At 46.3% G+C, this 23349-nt stretch overlaps 1 protein-coding gene across 1 annotated transcript in view; it reads right to left on the reverse strand.

Annotated features, from left to right (window-relative positions):
- The window catches only part of LOC309557077 (1-phosphatidylinositol 4,5-bisphosphate phosphodiesterase gamma-1-like), a 232332-nt gene that overhangs the window by 152640 nt on the left and 56343 nt on the right, over positions 1-23349 (reverse strand). The window contains exon 2 of the mRNA XM_082259683.1: positions 16828-16977. Within this exon, the coding sequence (XP_082115809.1) occupies positions 16828-16977 (150 nt within the window). The remainder of the gene's footprint in view (positions 1-16827; positions 16978-23349) is intronic.

Consider the following 23349-nt stretch of genomic DNA (forward strand, 5'->3'; position numbering starts at 1 on the left):
GTGCAGCGGTCTTTCAAACACAATTTTTTGGCAAAAAGTAAATTTCACTGCATTTAACCGCTTACTACCCGCCCACCGTCAAATAACGGCGGAGCGGTGCAGCTATTGTTCTGGGATGCCGCCATAGACGGCGCACCAGAACGGCCTCTCTCGCGCGCCCAAGGGGGCGCGCAGTGCGGCGATCGTGGCCGCGCCGTCATATGGCGGCATCCCATCTTGGTAAAGAGTCAATGACGTGGCTTTTTACCCATGTGATCGGCTGTGTCCAATCACAGCCGGTCTCATGTAAATGAGGAAGTGCTGTTTATCGGCTCTCCTCGCCTCACACTGTCAGTGTGTGGTGAGGAGAGCCGGTCAGTGGCTCCTCCTCACAGGGGAGACCAGGACAGATTATCAGGACACTGATTAGAGAAAAGTGAAAACAGTGCCAATCAGTGCCCACCATCAGCGCCCACAGTGCCCATAATGCTGCCAGTCAGTGCCCATCTGTGCCTGCTCATCTGTGCTGCCCATCAGTGCCGCCCGTCAGTGCTAATCAGTGCCGCCCATCAGTACCCATTAGTGCCACCCATCAGTGCAGCCCGTTAGTGCTGCCTCTCGATGCCCATCAGTGCCACCTTTCAGTGCCCATCAGTGCAAAATTACAGCGCCCATCAGTGCTTATCAGTGCCACCTATCAGTGTGGCATATTAGTACCTCCTCATCAGTGCTCATAAGTGCCACCTTATTAGTGCCCATCAGTGCAGCCTATCAGTGCCGCTTCATCAGCGCACATCAGTGAAGGAGAAAAATGATTTATTTTCAAAATTTACTCACAGAAAATAAGAAAACTTTTTTTTTTTTTAATTTTCTGTCATTTTTCTTTATTTTTTTTGTAAGAAATAAAAAACCCAGTGGTGATTAAATACCACCAAAAGAAAGCTCTATTTGTGTGAAAATAATAATAAAAATGTCATATGGGTACAGCGTAGCATGACCGCGCAATTGTCATTCAAAGTGTGAGAGCGCTGAAAGCTGACAATTGGTCTGGGCAGGAAGGGGGTGAAAGCGCCCTGTATTGAAGTGGTTAAAAAAAAATAAAATAAACAGTAATTAGCCCAATTTTTTTGTATATTGTGAAAGATGATGTCATGCCGAGTAAATGGATACCTAAAAATTTAGGTTTAAAATTGCGCACACTCGTGGAATGGCGACAAACTACGGTACTTAAAAATCTCCATAGGCGACATTTTAAAATTTTTTAACGGCTACCAGTTAAGAGTTAAAGTGTGGATCTTTTTTTAGAGTTATTATTCTCGCTCTGGTGATCGCGGGGATACCTCACATGCGCGACTTATGTTTGCGTTTTTTTTTTTCGTGCGCGAGCTCATGGCGACAGGGGCGCTTTAAAAAATTTATTTTATTAAATTTTTTATTTTTAGCACTGTTTTTTAAAAAACAATAAAAATCTGATCACTTCTATTGCTGTCACAAGCAATGTAAACATCCCTTGTGACAGTAATAGGCGGTGACAGGTACTCTTTATGGAGGGATCGGGGGTCTAACAAACCCCAAACCCCTCCACTACACTTCAATGTATTCAAAATGCTGAAATCAGCATTTTTTAATATTGACAATTTTTCTTTCAAATTCGGCGCCGTTAGCACCTGAGTAAACTGGAAGTGGCGTCATGAAGTCGCTTCCGGGTTACTACATCGGAGACCCGATCAAACTGAATCCGGCTTTGATCGGGACTCCAACCAGCCGGCGGGCATGCCGGTGGGACGGGAGACCCAGGCAGAGCCATGGGAGGGAGGGGGGGGGATGGGCATCCCCTCCCGCTCGCTGGGATAATGGCCAAGCGGCTGCTGAGCCACATCACGTGTTATCTTCTGAAAGCCGACCGCCGACTCTAAAGAACAGTACCGGGGTGATGCCTGCAGCTGCAGATCATCCCGCTACAACCACTTCTCCAAGCCGACGTACAGGGACAGGAATGGCGGTTTGCGGGAAGTAGGAAAACGAAGTTTATTCGCATTTTGTGCATGTTTTCACACTACGCATATAGGGCAGCCCGTTCATTTCAATGGGTTACTCTATGCAGCCACAAGGTAGCTTTTTGCACATTAACCACTTGACCTCCAGAAGATGTTACCCCCTTTATGACCAGGCCATTTTATTGCTATTCAGCACTGCGCAACTTTACCTGGTAATTTCGCGGTCACGCAACATTGTACCTAAATGGAATTTAAATAATTTTTTTTCACACAAATAGAGGTTTCTTTTGGTGGTATTTGATCACCACTGTTTTTATTTTATTATATGAGCGAAAATTATTATACAGACTAAAAATTTGGGGAAAAAATTATATATAATTTTTTTTATTTATTATATTTATAATATATTTTGGCCTAAATCTATGAAGAAAATTTTTTTTTTAATTTATTGGATTTGTTTTATAGCATAAAGAAAAAAAATATATTTAAAAATATAATAACATTTATATATATATATGTTATTATATTTTTAAATATATTTTTTTTCTTTATGCTATAAAACAAATCCAATAAATTAAAAAAAAAAAAAAAAAAATCAAATTTCTTCATAGATTTAGGCCAAAATATATTCTGCTACATGTCTTTGGTTAACCACCAATCAGAGACTATCACAGTGATCGGGTAACCAGTCCCAGGTCTTGATCGGTGAAAGCCCCATCTTTTTGCTCCCGACACAAAGACAGGAACACATATATAGGGCGCAGAGGTTTAAAGCCCATCTATTGCGTCAATATGGGGTTAATGAAAATGATTATAATATTAATAATTTATATAAATTACACATTGAGAAAAACAATGTAGTTTTAGTTTGTTTAGTTTGGACACCTCCAGAAGGGTTACCCCCCTTTATGACCAGACCATTTTTGCGTTATGGCACTGCATTAGTTTAACTGACAATCACGTGGTCGTGTGACGCTGTACACAAATAAATACATTTATGTCCTTTTTTTCCCCCCACAAATAGAGCTTTCTTATTATATATGTATATTATATATATTTATATTATAAATATATATATATATATATATATATATATATATATATATATATATATATATATATATATATATATATATATACACACACCCTTTTTTTTGTATTATTTTTCATATTTGTTACTTTTCATATTTCATATCATTTCTGATACATTAACCGGGTTGTGTTCTCTAAAGTTCCCACTAGATGGGGCTAAATATTAAATAGGTGTGTTACCACCTGCCACCCCTAGAGGGAGTGTTATGTACATATTCTTTATGAGTCATCTGAAGTGGTTGTCAACCTCCAGGTAGTGTTTGTACCTATAGGTGATCCTATGATAAGGCTTACCTATAGGTACTGTAAATATCTCCTAAACTTGCACCGTTTAGAAGATATTTACATTGCATGCAGCCGATGACGTCATCCGTGACTGCGCTCTGAAGGAACGCCCGCCCCTGCCGTTCCCCTTCAGAGCGCTGTGCCATGAACGGCGGTTCCAGCGCGCATGCATGGGAGTGACGTCATCACGGCTCCGGCCAGCCAATAAGATGGGCGGATGTCGCGAACTCGAAAGTAAGACAGCTGAACATGTCGGCCATTTTACCGGTGAGCGGGCGGCACTGTGGGGGCCTCGTTCTAAGGTAAGTATTTCATAATGAGCCTAGTATGTGATTCACACTACACATTATGCCTTTGTCTTTTAGGTTTTTTTTTTCTAAAGGTTTACACCCTCTTTAATAAAGTATTTTTAGTTGAAGATTTTTAAATAATATGGGCAGTATCATTTATTTTTTGATATATATATCTTACCATTCGCGGATGCAAAAAAAGTGGTTTTAATTATGGTATAGAAGGATTGAAATGGATTGGATATCCTAATATGGCGGTGATATAATATAAATAGAAGGAAGGGGCATGACCGGTCATGTGACTCCTGATGACGTCAGACGTTGCTGACAAAACGCTTTGGGTGGGATCATGACACGTCACTTCCGCCCTCTTGGAACGCAAATTGGCGTCCCTGCCATAAATAAAAGTGGTTTTAATTATGGTATGGAAGTATTGAAAGGGATTGGATATCCTAATATGGCGGTGATATAAATAGAAGGAAGGGGCGTGTCCGGTCATGTGACTCCTGATGACGTCAGACGTTTCTGACGAAACGTATTGGGTGGGATCTACGTGACACGTCACTTCCGCCATCTTGTTAACAAGCCTACTTTGGTCTTTGTAGAAGCTAGCACAACTCACTTTTAGCTGCGAGGAGTCACTTGAAAAGATCCCTGCATCACCTTATTGCACTATTTGGAGCACTTGGTGGTGATGTATAGACATCCCCATATAATATCTTAAGCTTATCAGAAGTTGTTTTTTGATGATTTAATTTTTAAAATAAACAATAAAAAGTATTGTTTATTTATTTTTATTATATAAACGAAAAAAGACAATATTTTCTACTTTCTGCTATAAAATATAGTAAAAATAATAAATAAATAAATAAAAAAAAAATGTCTTCTTAAATTTAGGCCAAAATATATTCTGCTACGTCTTTGGTTAAGCTGGATACACACTATACAATCTTCTTTAGATTTTTTTCCTTTAGATTTACCGAAACTATATAATATGAGATCATACCTAAACACTTTCAATTTGTATGCAATCAGGCCGGCCCTTGCACTACATACTTGAAGGTAAATCTAAAGGAAATTGAACAACAAAAGTTGTATAGTGTGTGTCCAGAACCACTTTAACCACTTGCCCTCCTGAAGTTTTACCCCCCTTTATGACCAGACATGTGTTTATGAAACACTTGGGTATGCATTGGGTAGAATTTTTATAAATGATTTAAAATTAAATTATTATTAATAAATTAAATTATTTTACCCATATATATATCTTTTTTTTTTTTTAACCACTTACTGCAAAGTGACGTAGATCTACGTCGGCAGACTTTGCGGCGTTATACCGGGATGATGCCTCTAGCTAGAGGCACCATCCCGGTACCGTGGTTAACAGCCGACGGTCGGCTTTCCGTCGGTAACGACTGATGCGGCTCGGGAGCCGCTCGATCGTTACCTGGGTGAGCGGGAGGGGACTCCCCCCCCCCCCCCTCCCGCCGCCTTCCGTGACTTTGTTCAGGGCTACCCTCCCACCGGGAGCCCCGAGCACCCAGCCGGCTGGATGGAGTCCCGATCAATGCCGGAAATGGCTTCGATCGGGTCTCCGATGACGTAACCCGGAGGCGGCGTCCGTGACGTCACTTCCAGGTTACTGTGCTGCAAAAGGCGGCAAATTTAAAAAACGGCTGTATGCAAAAGCGCAGTTTTCGGCGTTTTGCATACATGAAAGTGTAGTGGAGGGGTCGAGGGTCTTTTAGACCCTCGATCCCTCCATAAAGAGTACCTGTCACTACATATTGGTGTCACAAGGGATGTTTACATTGCTTGTGACAGCAATAAAAGTGATCAGTTTTTTTTTTTTTAAAAACCTGTAATAAAGTTAAAAAAAAAATAAATAAAATAAATAGGAAAAAAAAACATTTTAGCCGCCCCGTCACCGTTAGCTCGCACACGAAAGAAAACGTATGCGGAAGTCGAGTCGCAAATTAAATCACTGTTCAAACCACACATGTGAGGTATCGCCGCGATCGCCAGAGAGTGAGCAATAATAAAAAAAAAAAAGAGCTACACTCTACCTCTAAACTGGTAACTGTTAAAAAAATTTAAAGCGTCGTCTATTGAGATTTCTATTGACCGTAGTTTGTCGCCATCCCACTGGGGGGGGGGTTGGGGGGGTGGCGCAATTTTAAACCATAACATGTTGGGTATCTATTTACTCAGCGTGACATCATCTTTCACAATATACAAAAAAAAATGGGCCACCTTTACTGTTTAGTATTTTTTAAATGCAGTGAAATGTGATTTTTTGTAATTTTTCCAAACAAATGGCGTTTTAAAGACCGCGTGACAAAAAATATTGCAATGACAGACATTTTATTCTCCAGAGTCTTTGCTAAAAATATATATATATTGTTTGGGGGTTCTAAGTAGTTTTCTATGAAAAAATACTGATTTTAACTTGTAAACAAAAAGTGTCCGAAATAGGGCTGGGGCTTAAGTGGTTAAAAAAAAAAAACCTGATGGATTCTAATCCTTCCATGCTCCATCCAAAGCTAAAAAATAAAAAACGTAGAAAAACTGCCAATATACAGTTTTTTTTTATTGAAAAATGTAAGGAAAGGTAACAAAGTATCTCTTGTATAATGTATAGCAAAGTATCTCTTATAGTTGAGTGACATCCCTTAGGTCCCATTCACATTACGCGATTTGGATTCCAACTCGCGGGCAAAACGCGTGACACATTTGGGTATCATTATTTATTTTTTTAACGGTACCTCAAACCCGGTGCAATTTCGTCACAATCGTGGCAGGACAGAATCACGCACTAATCATGGCAAAACGCTTTTTCAAAATCTCGCTACGTTTGTCGCTCAAAAAAGAAGCAGGAACTTCTTTTGGGCGAAAAAAACGCGCATAGAGCAGTCTGCTGCAGCCAATGGGCTGCCCGACGTGCCACACGTGAAATTGCATAAAAATCGCGTAACGCATATAGTGTCCGCTACGCGATATGTGAATGGGGCTCATTCGCTTATGTGGCTAAGAGAACTGTGCTGGATTGCTTTTTAGATGGCATTTGGAAAGTGTTGAGGAGATGATATATGCACTGCAGACCCACTGATGATCTGGGATGAGGTCATAGTGGTGAACGCAGCGCCCACACCGCAACCGCAACTCACCCAATATAACTCAGTGTGGTCTGCCTCCACCCCCGCACTGCCGGTGACAGCCAACCTCCATCTCTGCGTGCTCCTTTATAAAGGGAACTTGTCATGAGACGGGCCATTGGCAACCTACTAAAAATGCTAATTTTCTGGCTGACTCTTGCATCACCAACCTGCAGTGCAACCATTCACCCGAATTAACCCTTAACTCCCGCACAAAACTTTTTTATTCTGCTTTGAATGGAGCTGGGAAAGGGTTAGAACCTCTGTTGGAGTGTCTGTGAGTTCCCGGGTCTGTACACCTGCTGTGCCCATTATGAGGGGTTCCACCATCCCTGTGCTGAATTCCCGAGTCTGTACACCTGCTGTGCCCATTATGAGGGGTTCCCACCATCCCTGTGCTGAGTTCCTGGGTCTGTACACCTGCTGTGCCAATTATGAGGGGTTCCACCATCCCTGTGCTGAGTTCCCGGGTCTGTACACCTGCTGTGCCCATTATGAGGGATTCCCACCATCCCTGTGCTGAGTTACCTGGTCTGTGCACCTGCTGTGTCCATTATGAGGGGTTCCCATCATTCCTGTGCTGAGTTCCTGGGTCTGTACACCTGCTGTGCCCATTATGAGGGGTTCCCATCATTCCTGTGCTGAGTTCCCGGGTCTGTACACCTGCTGTGCCCATTATGAGGGGTTCCCACCATTCATGTGCTGAGTTCCTGGGTCTGTACAACTGCTGTGCCCATTATGAGGGGTTCCCATCATCCCTGTGCTGAGTTCCCGGGTCTGTACACCTGCTGTGCCCATTATGAGGGGTTTCCACCATCCCTGTGCTGAGTTCCCGGGTCTGTACACCCGCTGTGCCCATTATGAGGGGTTCCCATCATCCCTGTGCTGAGTTCCCGGGTCTGTACACCTGCTGTGCCCATTATGAGGGGTTCCCATCATCCCTGTGCTGAGTTCCCAGGTCTGTACACCCGCTGTGTCCAATACGAGGGGTTTCCACCATCCCTGTGCTGAGTTCCTGGGTCTGTACACCTGCTGTGCCCATTATGAGGAGTTCCCACCATCCCTGTGCTGATTTTCTGGGTCTGTACACCTGCTGTGCCCATTATGAGGGGTTAATTTTGTTTATTGAAAAATCTTACAAACAACAACTTATATACAATAAAACCATAATAAATAAATTAATAAATAACATATTTACAAAATAATTAAATATAACTATACAAAACCAAAAACCAAACAAGAACATAATAAATAAACCAAATTGCGCACAGCATAAACCCTATGAGAGAGCCAGACTAAGGAACATCACCGTCACCATGCATGTAGCCTTTTATCAAAAATATATTTTATCTGAAAATCTAGGGGAGTGAAGCAAGGACAGAAAGAAAAGCCGCACACCCCGAGATCAACAGGCAGCAGCTACAGAGTCCTGATATTCCTCCACGCCTTTATCCAGGCCTCCTGCTGCCACCTGTCTTTCTCAAGACCTCGAATCTTCCCAACCTCACCCAGAATGTTCTGCACCACCACCTCAACAGGGAGGATTTTACTCCGTAAGGATACCTGGCACCGTGCACTCCACGTGAAATAACGGACTACTACACTAACTAAAAAAAGTGTTTCCAAATCATAATCCCGGCGAGTCTGGAATGCCCCATACACCCACTCTGCATAACTCATATGGGGGAGGAAGGGTACACTCAGAGCCCTCCCTACCCTCTTGTACACCTCTATATTAAAAGGGCACTGAAGCAAAAAATGATCCATGGACTCCACCGCACCTCCACACTCTACTCTCGGGCAGCCACGATCACTCACAGAGAGAAACTTCAGGTTACCCTTCACATATAGTTTTCCATGGAAAGCGAGCCAAGCCTGATCCCTAAACTTCATTGGGATTCTCTCCAAATTAATCAAACGCAAACCCTCCCCCAAAACTAGGCTTGGGCAATCCCTTAAGGCCAGTGGTTCGCAAAAAACAGAGCTCATGATCCGCTTCTCAAGAAGTTTCCTTGGAAGAGATCTGATCTCCCCTGCCGTTACTTGCCACTGCCGAAGTATTTTCAAACACGGGGCAACATAAGTCGGGAGCTTATCATGCTTGACCCTCAGGCTTTTCACTGGCCCACCATTTTCCCAGTTTCGCAGAAAGGGCCTAAACCAGGACTGGAAAATACCAACCCACCCAGGCGGTCTCTCTGCCAACATGTTACCAAGGTTGTACTTTACAAACATCAGAGAGAAAAAGACTACAGGGTTGATCATTCCTAGACCACCCTCCCGCCTAGGAAGATAAGTCACACTCCTTTTGACAAGGTTTATTCTGTTTCCCCATAACAGCTGGAAGAAACAACTATAGATCCTGGTATAGAGAGACACTGGCAAAATGCAGACAAAACTGACATACAGAAAAATTGGAATCAGGTAACCTTTGATCAGATCAACCTTTTCCCTTAAGGAAAACCGCCAACTTTTCCAGCTCGCCACCTTGGCATTGGCATTCTCCAGCCTGCTCACCCAATTTGCATGACCATAGTCACCTGGGCCAAATTCAATGCCTAGAACTCTAATTTTTTGTTGGGGCTCCGGGAAGTCATCCGGGAGAACAAAGCTCTCACCTTCCACGCCCATCCAGAAAGCTTCACACTTGTCCTGGTTGACCTTTGAACCTGATGCTTCCGCATACTGCCTTGTCACTGAGACCACCTCCTGCGCTTCCCCAGTCCCAGAGACAAAAACAGAAACGTCATCAGCATAAGCCACAACCTTCAAAGGAGGCTCACCAGCGATGCCCAAAGGTACCCCACACAATGGTCCACTCTCTAGCCTTCTAATGAAGGGGTCGATTGCAAACGCATATAGCAGAGGACTCAAAGGACACCCCTGACGCACACCTGAGCCAACCACAAAGGGCTGCCCAACCCAACCATTAACCAGAGGAAAGCTTTCAGCCCCTTTGTACAAAATCTTGAGCCAATCAATGAAACCCCCCTCCAGGCCATACTTGCCAAGAAGGAGCCATAGGTACTCATGATTAACCCTATCAAAGGCCTTAGCCTGATCCAATGTCAGCAGATATTTACCCCAACCAGCAGCCCTACAACGCTCCAAGGCCTCCCGGACAGCTAACACAGCTGAGAAAGTGCTTCTACCCTGGATTGCGCAGTGCTGGTGATGGGATAACAAATCACCTGCCACTGATGATAATCGCCAGAAAAAAATCTTTGCCAGTATCTTTCTATCGACATTAAGAAGGCTAATGGGGCGCCAATTCTCAATCATCGAAGGATCTTTGCCCTTTGACAGAAGAACCACTGCAGATTGCCTCATGGAAGGAGGGAGAGAACCCTCATGCAAACAGCCATTAAAAACCTCCGCAAGGTGTGAAGCCAGGATCTTCTTAAAACATTTATAAAATTCGGCTGTCAAACCATCTGGCCCTGGCGTTTTCCTGATGGCTAGTTTATCAATAGCCTGGATCACCTCATCTGCAGTGATTTCATCTGTCAAATTCATCAAAAGGAACAATATTTTCCAGACCTGGCGTAGAGTCCAAAAAACTCAACATCCCTGTCCGATCAAGGTTCTTTCCTCCCAGGAGATCAGCATAGTATGACCTGACGACCTCCAGGATCCCTGACCTAGACTTCGTCAGAGAGCCCGTACTGTCCTTCAGGCCATTGACCGTCTTAACTGCTACGCTCTGTTTACAATTCTGGTAAGGGTCAGGCGAATGGTATTTCCCATAGTCCCTTTCCTGAACCAAAGAGGCGTGCCGGTCATATTGATGGGTCCTCAGGAGGAGCTTCACCTCAGAGATCGCCCCAGAATCTCCTCCATTCGATACAAGGCGGTCAAGTTTCCTCCGCAAACGCTGGTAGGTGATATACTTATCTTGCTGTCTCTTTCTCCCTATGGCCTTGAAAAGCCTAACAGTCCGCTGTTTTATAAGCTCCCACCATTCTGACTTACTGTTGCAAAAGTCTAGGATAGTTACCTGTGCCTGAAAAAATTCCTCAAAGGATTGTCTTACTTCCTCGTCATCCAGGAGGGCCGAATTCAATCTCCAGATACCCCTCCCCCTAGGTGGCACGCCTGAGGCATTCAGAGTCAAATATAGAATACAGTGATCAGAAAACTCCACTGCCCGACAAACAGGTGCCGAAAAAGCAGAGTCCTCCTTTAAAAAAAACCTATCTATCCTACTCTGACTATTACCTCGCTGAAAAGTGAACCCCGTGCTGTCTGGGCAGCGCTTAATGTGCACATCTACCAGACCTGCTTCCCTAACCATGGCATTCAGGAAAAGGCTGTCATAGCCCAGCTTATCTCTGAAACCTCTCCTGTCTTTAGGCCTAGTAATGGTGTTGAAGTCACCTCCAAAGATAACCTGCTGAGCCGTAAAAAGAAAAGGCTTAATCTTTGTAAAGAGGCATTTCCTGTCCCATTTTGTCTGGGGACCATAGATGTTAATCAGGCGCAGGTCCTGCCCCCTCACAGAGACATCCAAAATCATGCATCTCCCAATCTCTACCTCAATTACCCGTCGGCATGTTACCATACCAGAAAAAAGGACCGCAACCCCGCTGTAAGGCTCGGCCGCAAGAGACCAAAAGGAGGGACCACGCTTCCACTCCTTCTTTGCCAGATGTATATCAGCCAGATTACTGAGATGGGTCTCTTGCAAAAACAAAATGTCAGCATCAAACTCGCTGAGCAAAAATAAGGCCATATGACGAGCACTCACTGATTTTAAGCTGGCAACATTAATGGTTGCCACTTTTAACGGAGTGGGAACTGCCATTAGGATAATTGAGGCAGCCGTTTCTTAGCCTGACTACTCTCTCTTCCTGGAGAACCAGTGCGCTTCAATGCACCCTGGGACTCATCATCCATAGAAGACGCCGTACTCAACGAGTCCCATTCATCGTCATCATCTGACAGGACCCCAAACTTATTTTTCAAGGGCAAAACCTTAGGACTTTGGGCAACTGAACACCTTTTTTTTTTTCTTTTGCCCTTCTTCCTTTTCTCCTCCAACCATTCCACATCATCCTTGGACAAACTGCAAATTACAGTCTCCCCACTCTTAGCCTCCCCTTCACCCCCACTCTCCCTTACCTTATCTGCCACCAGGCCAGCCTCTTCACCATTTTCCCCACTCCTCTGCATCCCCTGGTCCCCAATAGAAGCCCTGAAATGTCGAGGGGGTGGGACTGGCACTGCACTTGATGCCCCTGCATCAGCACCTCTTGCGGCCTCTGCAATTTTGGAGGACATAGACACAGAAGGATTGGACACATTCTCGGTAACTGATACATGCAAACGCACAGACTGGGGCACCACAGATTTGGAAGACACTGACACACTGGGAATTGGCACAGACTGGGAAATCACAGACTGGGAAGACACAGGCACACTAGGCAAACGCACAGACTGGGAAGACACATGCACACTGGGCATTGGCACAGACTCAGAGGGAATCGCAGGCACCCTAGCTGCTGAGCTCTGAGCATCCTCCATGTCCAGGCGGAAGAACTCTCTCATGAGCTCAGGCTGGTTATGCATTGCCTCGGGACACTGGCTATAAGGATGCCCAACCGAATTGCACAAGTTGCACCTTATAATGTTGCAATCCTTTGCCAAATGCCCTAAATCCTGACACAGAGAGCATTTCATCACTGGACAGGAGGATGCAAAGTGCCCTTTATCCCCACATTTATTACACAGTTTTGGCTGGCCTGGATAAAAGATGGTCAGCCTGTCCCTTCCCAGGAAAGCTGAGGATGGCAGATGCTGGATGACATTATCAATAACCCTCAGTTTTAGCTGCACAGACCATCCCCCCGTCCATATTCCTCGGTCATCCATAATTTTGTGTAAGGGGCTCAGGATGTCTCCATATCTCCTCAGCCATACAGATAAATCCCCTTGTGGTATGGACTCATTGCGCACAAGAATCGTCACCATTTTAATAAGTGGCTGACGTGACACAACTTTGGGGATGAGCCCTCTCCAGTCCGGCAGGCTCCTACACACATGCTCATATTTCTCCCAAAATATGTCCAAAGACTCCGGACGGATAAAGGACAAATCATACTCATAGGAGCCGGTCGGACTGATCAGGGCGAAGATATCTTCGGGTCTAAACCCCATCTGCAGAATCTTATCAACCACAGCTCTCCTATATGGGGGAATACCTTCGCCTTCCCATCTGAGCTGAACCACATTCCTCCTTTTAAATAGTGAGGAAGATAAACCATTTCCATGCTCCCCCCTACCAGATCCTGTAGCAGCACCAGCATAGGTTTTCCTCCCAGACATACCAGTAATTACAGCATTGTCCTTAGACACAACCACACCTGCTGACAAGGAGCCTGAATCAACCCTTGCAGTCTTTGGAGCAGCAGAGACAAGACCCACCCCCTCCCCCTTCTCTAAGCACTCAGCTGCTTTCCTGGGTTCAATCACAGTTTTTTTTACTGCAGAATCCCCAACAGTTGTAGCACTACTGCTCCCAGCATCTCCTGCACCATTTTCAGGAACAACAGCTTTATCTGGGTCAGGAAAAGCCTTTGCAATGTCCGTGGTGCTCCTCTCTGCAGACACTTCAACCAAAAGCTCAAAGTTATTTTCAGTTTTCCCACCAATCGCATTTAAAGTTTTTTTAGCAGGTGCATCAGGTTGCACTGCATGCTGCACATTGTCTATGGGTGTGGGCTGACAGCCCATAGCACTACAACCCTCAGCAAGCACATTGTCATTAATAAAGTTCATATCACCACTTTGCACACACACTGTACCTGCTTGCTGTGTTACCTCTGCAGTGTCATGGCTGATGGTGGGATCAAACTCCCTCCTGGTTGTTGCAGGCTTAATGGTGAATCTTCCTCTCTCCACGGGTCTCTCTTTCATAGGGCGAGGAACGGTATCCATATCCTCATCTGAGGAATCCGCAGAAAAATGTAACTTTCTTCCATCCAGAGGGGTTTCCAGCTCAGCGATGAACTCCAACATGCCAGTACCCCCCTCAACCTCCTGCTCAGATGTTCCACATTGCTGCTGCAGAGGGAGGGAGACAGAGGCCTCCGCCATTGGGGGCTCAGCAGATGTCTGAGGTGTTGAAGAGCTGGGCTCATCCTCCGGGCCCACTTTCTCACTCTCTGCTGACTCTGTCGGTACCTGAATCTCCTCACTGGCTGGGTCACTCTCCATGCTGGAAACGGTTCCTCTCCTCATACGGCTGAAACGTTCCTCATTCCTGTATTTTTCCTTAAAAGCTCCGCTACTTTCCTTCAGAGAGCTCACCAACTCTTTCTGCTTCCTCAAAGCTTGCTCCAAGTCCTTTAATTCAGGCCTCAGAGCCGGTCTCTTCTTACTGTACAGTTTGGCACAATACAACTTTTTCTTTTTAAATTCAGTTTTTAAAGCTGCCAATTTCTCCTCCTCTTTCTCAATCCTTGTCAGCTTGTCCACAATCCTCCGTCTAAAGGTAGATAGGGATTCACCCCTCCTTGGGCCGAGCTCCATGTCTTCCATAGGCTGAGGCCTAGTCTCAGGCCTATCCAGGGGGCCCCCGCCGGGGTCCTCCCCAGGATCCAGCATCCCTCCTGGGGCAGAGAAACAACTCTAGCCCCTGGCTTCTGGAAGCACACGAGCTAAGGAATCAGCAACCTCACACCTCGCTGTCAGGGAGTGGAATGGCAGTTTCCCACCATCCCTGTGCTGAGTTCCTGGGTCTGTACACCTGCCATGCCCATTATGAGGGGTTCCCACCATCCCTGTGCTGAGTTCCTGGGTCTGTACACCTGCTGTGCCCATTATGAGGGGTTCCCACCATCCATGTGCCGAGTCCCCGGGTCTGTACACCTGCTGTGCCCATTATGAGGGGTTCCCACCATCCCTGTGCTGAGTTCCCGGGTCTGTACACCTGCTGTGCCCATTATGAGGGGTTCCCACCATCCCTGTGCTGAGTTTCCGGGTCTGTACACCTGCTGTGCCCATTATGAGGGGTTCCCACCATCCCTGTGCTGAGTTCCTGGGTCTGTACACCCGCTGTGCCCATTATGAGGGGTTCCCACCATCCCTGTGCTGAGTTCCCGGGTCTGTACACCTGCTGTGCCCATGATGAGGAGTTCCCACCATCCCTGTGCTGAGTTCCTGGGTCTGTACACCTGCTGTGCCCATTATGAGGGGTTCCCACCATCCCTGTGCTGATTTTCTGGGTCTGTACCCCCGCTGTGCCCATTATGAGGGGTTAATTTTGTTTATTGAAAAATCTTACAAACAACAACTTCTATACACTAAAACCATAATAAAGAAATTAATAAATAACATATTTACAAAATAATTGAATATAACTATACAAAACCAAAAACCAAACAAGAACATAATAAATAAACCAAATTGCGCACAGCATAAACCCTACGAGAGAGCCAGACTAAGGAACATCACCGTCACCATGCATGGAGCCTTTTATCAAAAATATATTTTTATCTGAAAATCTAGGGGAGTGAAGCAAGGACAGAAAGAAAAGCCGCAAACCCCGAGATCAACAGACAGCAGCTACAGAGTCCTGATATTCCTCCACGCCTTTATCCAGGCCTCCTGCTGCCACCTGTCTTTCTCAAGACCCCGAATCTTCCCAACCTCACCCAGAATGTTCGGCACCACCACCTCAACAGGGAGGATTTTACTCCGTAAGGATACCTGGCACTGTGCACTCCACGTGAAATAACGGACTACTAGACTAACTAAAAAAAGTGTTTCCACATCATAATCCCGGCGAGTCTGGAATGCCCCATACACTCACTCTGCATAACTCATATGGGGGAGGAAGGGTACACTCAGAGCCCTCCCTACCCTCTTGTACACCTCTATATTAAAAGGGCACTGAAGCAGAAAATGAACCATGGACTCCACACTCTACTCTCGGGCAGCCCCGATCACTCACAGAAAGAAACTTCAGGTTGCCCTTCACATATAGTTTTCCATTGAAAGCGAGCCAAGCCTGATCCCTAAACTTCATTGAGAGGGGTTCCCACCATCCCTGTGCTGTGTTCCCGGGTCTGGACACCTGCAAAACTTTAACTCTTTCCCCGATCCATTGAAAACTCGTCTGGCTGGAAATTTTATTGCTGTCTGTGACTTTCTGTCCTGGTGACAACTCCACCCCTCCTATTTCCTGTATGGGTGTCATGAGGATAGGAAGTATAATGGAATCTCACCAATGGGGTCACAAAGAGATTTTACATTATTCCCACTCCATTGGAAAAAAATAATCTGGCTGGAGGTTTTATTGATGTCTGCGACTTCTTGTCCTGGTGACAACTCCGCCCCTGCTATTTCCTGAATGGGTGTCAATTGAACAGGAAGAAAAATGGAATCTCCCCAATCACAGAGAAAAATTTTAACTTATTCCCGCTCCAATGAAGACGAATAATCTGGCTGGAGTTTTTTTAGGTGTCTCTGACTTCCTGTCTTGTCTTCCACCCCCACCTATTCCCTGTATGGGTGTCACAGGGACAGGAAGCAAAATGGAATCTCCGAAACGGGGTCACAGAGAGAAATTTTTAACTTATTATCACTCCCACAAAAACTAACCATCTAGCTGGCTTTTATTGGTGTCTGAGGCTTCCTGTCCTGGTGACAACCCCAGCCCTTCATTTCCTGTATGGGTGTCACAAGGACAGGAAGTATAATGGAATCTCCGCAATGGAGTCACAGAGAAATTTTAACTCCTTCCTGCTCCATTGAAAACAATCTGGCTGGAATTTTTACTGTTGTCTGTGACTTCCTGTTCTGGTGACAACCCCATCCTTCCATTTCCTGTATAGGTGTCATGGAGACAGGAAGTAGGGTGGAATCACAGAGAGAAATTTTATCTCTTTCCCGCTCAATTGAAAATGAACAGTCTGGCTAAAGTTAGACTTGAGGTTAGCGCGTTCGGGTGCCAAGGTATGGACTCCATGGACTGAAGCCCCAGGAGGAGCATGACGGGGGAGGGGAGGGAGGATATCGGTCACATACCGGCCACACTGAGGGTCTTTAGTCTGAAGTCGGCTCCATACAGGATGATGAAGCAGAGGGCAGAGTCCAGCTTGCGGGCGTCCTCCGGGTAGCGCTCAAAGTCACGCGAATTCTTCCCTGGCCGGATCTCTTTTATCTCCCGAATATCAACTGCAAAGAGAAGAAAAGATACAATTATTACTAGAAATCCAGAATGTTCCACTGAAGACTAGAGGGAGAGTCACTCCCTGGCTTCATACTTATAGGACTGATCCCTACAGAACACTACTGACCCACCGCAAGTCTTACTCCTTTCGCTGCACAATTCTTCTATTACATAATGGGCACAGCAGGTGTACAGACCCGGGAACCCAACACATGGATGGAAGGAACCCCTCATAATGGGCACAGCAGGTGTACAGACCCGGGAACTCAGCACAGGGATGGTGAGAACCCCTCATAATGGGCACAGCAGGTGTACAGACCCGGGAACTCAGCACAGGGATGGTGGAACCCCTCATAATGGGCACAGCAGGTGTACAGACCCAGGAACTCAGCACAGGGATGGTGAGAACCCCTCATAATGGGCACAGCAGGTGTACAGACCTGGGAACTCAGCACAGGGATGGTGAGAACCCCTCATAATGGGCACAGCAGGTGTACAGACCCGGGAACTCAGCACAGGGATGGTGGGAACTCCTCATAATGGGCACAGCGGGTGTACAGACCTGGGAACTAAGCACAGGGATGGTGGGAACCCCTCATAATGGGCACAGCAGGTGTACAGACCCGGGAACTCAGCACAGGGATGGTGGGAACCCTGCATAATGGGCACAGCAGGTGTACAGACCCGAAAACCCAGCACAGGGATGGTGGGAACCCCTCATAATGGGCACAGCGGGTGTACAGACCCGGTAACTCAGCACAGGGATGGTGGGAACCCTGCATAATGGGCACAGCAGGTGTACAGACCCGGGAACTCAGCACAGGGATGGTGGGAACCCCTCATAATGGGCACAGCAGGTGTACAGACCCGGGAACTCAGCACAGGGATGGTGGGAACCCCTCATAATGGGCACAGCAGGTGTACAGACCCGGGAACTCAGCACAGGGATGGTGGGAACCCCTCATAATGGGCACAGCAGGTGTACAGACCCGGGAACTCAGCACAGGGATGGTGGGAGCCCCTCATAATGGGCACAGCAGGTGTACAGACCCGGGAACTCAGCACAGGGATGGTGGGAACCCCTCATAATGGGCACAGCAGGTTTACAGACTGGGAAACTCAGCACAGGGATGGTGGGAACCCTCATATTGGGCACAGCAGGTCCAGGATAATATAGAAGAGAATGTTCGGTGGTTTATCTCAGTAACATTTTAATTCTGTAATATCAGTTGTGGGCGGAGCAACGCAATAAAGCGGAACTCCAAGCAATCAGCTCAGCACACAAATGAAATGCATATATTGGAGTAAGTGTTGTAGGAGTTGTATTTCTATCCATCCAGTCCTGAACATTACACAGCTCTGCCACAAAGCACAGTCCTGTCTAGCAGAGGAGGGAACCTGCTCCTTTTTTTGCTGCAGCTTTCATTTCTATTTCCATCCCTGCTCTGTGATTGGACAGTGAAAAAAGAAGCAGCACACCCCATGAGCTCATCCCTCTGTCACTCTGATCTCTCCTTCTATCAGCGTGTCCCTTGTCAGCAGGCGAGCAGAACTAACTGGCTCCTTGTGTTGCTTCTCCCTTCTTTAGGTGTGAGCTCTGCTGTACAGAATGCAGGTGTAATGTAGGCGAGGGATGCAGCTGTGGGTCAGGCTGATCCTCTGGCTTCTATACTTGGAATCAATGACCCGGATTACAATGCACAGATCAGGACTTCCATCCGCTCCCTGACTATGGACCTCTGCTGGTCCCGGTCAGTAGGGATGGGGGGGGGTCAGGTGCTCTTTGTACAGAGCCTGGATATGGTCAGTCCAGAGAACAATGGTGGTCCTCCGCCTCCACGCCGCACCCGTCTGCCGATCCCTTGTGGGGGTTTGCAGCGGTCGGAGAATGATTTTTCATAGATAGCAGAGAATTGTGTTCCATTGTTACACTCCCGGGAAAGACGGATCACTCCGGAGACAAAGGAGCTTTATTATTCCCAATGATGATTGTTAGTGGAGCGCCAACGCCTTCCGAAATACGCCCCGAACCGGGCGACCCTTCCACCGCCTGACCCCTCCCCCACACCAGACAGGGAGCCAACAAAGACCCAAATCTGTTCTTATTCTGTATGTATGGACTCTGCACAGTACTACTTCTCTGTCCTGTATGCCGGGTGTAATTCTCAGTATCTGTTCTTATTCTGTATGTATGGACTCTGCACAGTACTACTTCTCTGTCCTGTATGCCGGGTGTAATTCTCAGTATCTGTTCTTATTCTGTATGTATGGACTCTGCACAGTACTACTTCTCCTGTCCTGTATGCCGGGTGTAATTCTCAGTATCTGTTCTTATTCTGTATGTATGGACTCTGCACAGTACTACTTCTCTGTCCTGTATGCTGGGTGTAATTCTCGGTATCTGTTCTTATTCTGTATGTATGGGCTCTGCACAGTACTACTTCTCCTGTCCTGTATGCCGGGTGTAATTCTCAGTATCTGTTCTTATTCTGTATGTATGGACTCTGCACAGTACTACTTCTCCTGTCCTGTATGCTGGGTGTAATTCTCAGTATCTGTTCTTATTCTGTATGTATGGACTCTGCACAGTACTACTTCTCTGTCCTGTATGCTGGGTGTAATTCTCAGTATCTGTTCTTATTCTGTATGTATGGGCTCTGCACAGTACTACTTCTCCTGTCCTGTATGATGGGTGTAATTCTCAGTATCTGTTCTTATTCTGTATGTATGGACTCTGCACAGTACTACTTCCCCTGTCCTGTATGATGGGTGTAATTCTCAGTATCTGTTCTTATTCTGTATGTATGGACTCTGCACAGTACTACTTCCCCTGTCCTGTATGATGGGTGTAATTCTCAGTATCTGTTCTTATTCTGTATGTATGGACTCTGCACAGTACTACTTCTCCTGTCCTGTATGCCGGGTGTAATTCTCAGTATCTGTTCTTATTCTGTATGTATGGACTTTGCACAGTACTACTACTCTTGTCCTGTATGCCGGGTGTAATTCTCAGTATCTGTCCTTATTCTGTATGTATGGACTCTGCACAGTACTACTACTCCTGTCCTGTATGCCGGGTGTAATTCTCAGTATCTGTTCTTATTCTGTATGTATGGACTCTGCACAGTACTACTTCTCCTGTCCTGTATGCCGGGTGTAATTCTCAGTATCTGTTCTTATTCTGTATGTATGGACTCTGCACAGTACCACTTCTCCTGTCCTGTATGCCGGGTGTAATTCTCAGTATCTGTTCTTATTCTGTATGTATGGACTCTGCACAGTACTACTTCTCCTGTCCTGTATGCTGGGTGTAATTCTCAGTATCTGTCCTTATTCTGTATGTATGGACTCTGCACAGTACTACTTCTCCTGTCCTGTATGCCGGGTGTAATTCTCAGTATCTCTTCTTATTCTGTATGTATGGACTCTGCACAGTACCACTTCTCCTGTCCTGTATGCCGGGTGTAATTCTCAGTATCTGTTCTTATTCTGTATGTATGGACTCTGCACAGTACTACTTCTCCTGTCCTGTATGCTGGGTGTAATTCTCAGTATCTGTTCTTATCCTGTATGTATGGACTTTGCACAGTACTACTACTCTTGTCCTGTATGCCGGGTGTAATTCTCAGTATCTGTCCTTATTCTGTATGTATGGACTCTGCACAGTACTACTTCTCCTGTCCTGTATGCTGGGTGTAATTCTCGGTATCTCTTCTTATTCTGTATGTATGGACTTAGCCACTGGGTGATAAAATCACTTTAAGCGGTTTGCTCCAGCCGGTCATTGTGCTCAGTAATCCGGAGGCCAGGAGAGGACAGTCTATGGGGTCATGGCGCTGGATGACAGTTCCCATGGTAACCTGGCGCCCGGGGGGGACTTTGGAGCCGTCTCTGGTCAGCACTGGATCGTGTACAAGGCACCAGAGAACTCCGCTGTCAGCTAAATCCTCTCCACAGTGTGACCCCTATACTGCCCTGTGCAGGAGAAAGACTTCTCTGACAGAGTGCAAAATTGGGGGTACAGAGGAAAAAGATTTGAGGGCACTTATTACAGGTGGCTGCAATAGGGGCAAACAGTGTGACAGGAGAATGGGGAAGGCAAATATAATCCTGGAGGGATCACCAGCAGGAGGAAGGAGGTCCTGATTCCTCTATATAGATCTTTATATCACTAGAGGGGTCACCAGCAGGAGGGAGGTCATGATTCCTCTATACAGCAGTGGCGGCCGGTGCGTTGGGGACGCAGGGGCGCCGCCCCCCCATCCATGCATCTGGCCCCCTAATCTACATGCGGGCCGCTGGACGCATGGAGTTCAATGGGGCTTTTTTTTTTTTTTTTGTCACCTGATTAGAGCCAGAGGCTCTAATAGGCTTCAGGAAAGGCTGGACTCGGGGCGCAGAGCAGTGCGCCCCAAACCCACCCATTGTGTGACAATTGCGAATGAAAATTCGCTATTGTCACACGGATCCTCCTCCTGGCCAATCAGGAAGCGGGTCAGATAGGCGCTTCCTGATTGGCCGAAAGGCAAACCTCATGCCATTGGCCAAGGAGGAGGCGGGAGGACTGAGGACTCGAGGAGACGCCGGGGGACTGAAGAGAATCCTCTGCTACAGGTAAGTGCACTGGTCTCAGGGGGGGGCTTGGCACACTGTTCACTGTGAATTGGAAGGGGGCACGCTGGCATCTCTGCATTGAAAGGGGGCACGCTGGCATCTCTGCATTGAAAGGGGGCACGCTGGCATCTCTGCATTGAAAGGGGGCACGGTGATCTCTGTGCATTGAAAGGGGGCACGCAGGTCCCTGTGCATTGAAAGGGGGCACGCAGGTCCCTGTGCATTGAAAGGGGGCACCCAGGTCCCTGTGCATTGAAAGGGGGCACCCAGGTCCCTGTGCATTGAAAGGGGGCACGCAGGTCCCTGTGCATTGAAAGGGGGCACCCAGGTCCCTGTGCATTGAAAGGGGGCACCCAGGTCCCTGTGCATTGAAAGGGGGCACGCTATGCCTTAATTACTGAAGCCCCTTTTACACTTTTGTGACCTCAAAGTCACGCAATTTTTTACAGCGTCTTTTTGCCGCAAAGCAATGCCTATTACTTTTTTCTGTTTCTGTTTCAGGAGGACGGAGGTCCTGATTCCTCTATATAGATCTTTATATCACTAGAGGGGTCACCAGCAGGAGGAAGGAGGTCCTGATTCCTCTATATAGATCTTTATATCACTAGAGAGGTCACCAGCAGGAGGAAGGAGGTCCCAATTCCTCTATTTAGATCGTTCGTTAGACCTTATTTATAATACTGTGTTCAGTTCTGGAGATCTCACTTACAGAAAGATATGGATAAGATAGAATCCAGAGACTTGGAATAAAATTGGTGAAAGGTCTGATGGATAAGATATATCAGGAGATAGTACAAGAACTTCATATGTACAGAATGAAGGAAAGGATGGACATGACTGAAGCCTCTAAATCCACGTAGGGGGTGAATAAGGTTCAGGAGGGCAGGGTTTTCAGTATTAATCTAAGATGAAGAACATGGGAACGTGAGCTCAAACTAGAAGGAAGAAAGTTCAAAACTAACCTTAGAAAGTATTATTTTACAGGAAGATAAGTTGAGACTTGGAACAGACGTCCAGCAGAGGTGGTGAGTCAGTCAGCAGTAAGTGGATTCAGACTATCCTGGGACAATCATAGATCTGTACTCATAGGGTTTAGAGGAGGGCTAGAATTATTGCCCTCGCTCTAACGATTGTGATGATACCTCACATGTGTGGTTTGAACACCATTTTCATATGCGGGTGCGACTTGCTTATGCGTTCGCTTCTGCGCGCAAGCACGGTGGGATGGGGCGCTTTGAATTTTTTTTTTTTCTCTTAATCATTTTATTTTTAGACTGTTCTTTAAAAAAAACATTTTTTGATCGCTTTTATTGCTATAAACATCCCTTGTGACAGTAATAGGCAGTGACAGGTACACTTTATGGAGGGATCGGGGGTCTAAAAGACACCAAATCCCTCCACTGCACTTCAATGTATTCAAAACACCAAGTTTGGCTGTTTTGAATACTTTCATTTTTTCTTTTTAAATCTGGTATCCTTAACCACTTAACGCAAACTGACGTAGACCTACGTCGGCTGACTTTAAGTGGTTGTACCAGGGTGATGCCTCTAGCTTTAAGTGGTTGTACCAGGGTGATGCCTCTAGCTTTAAGTGGTTGTACCAGGGTGATGCCTCTAGCTTTAAGTGGTTGACCAGGGTGATGCCTCTAGCTTTAAGTGGTTGTACCAGGGTGATGCCTCTAGCTTTAAGTGGTTGTACTAGGGTGATGCCTCTTGGCATCACCCCAGTACCGTTTTTTAGAGCCTGCGGTCGGCTTTCCGGC

This window comes from Pelophylax lessonae (genome assembly GCF_965119305.1).
Source record: "Pelophylax lessonae genome assembly, chromosome: 5".
In the NCBI taxonomy this organism is placed as follows: Eukaryota; Metazoa; Chordata; class Amphibia; order Anura; family Ranidae; genus Pelophylax; species Pelophylax lessonae.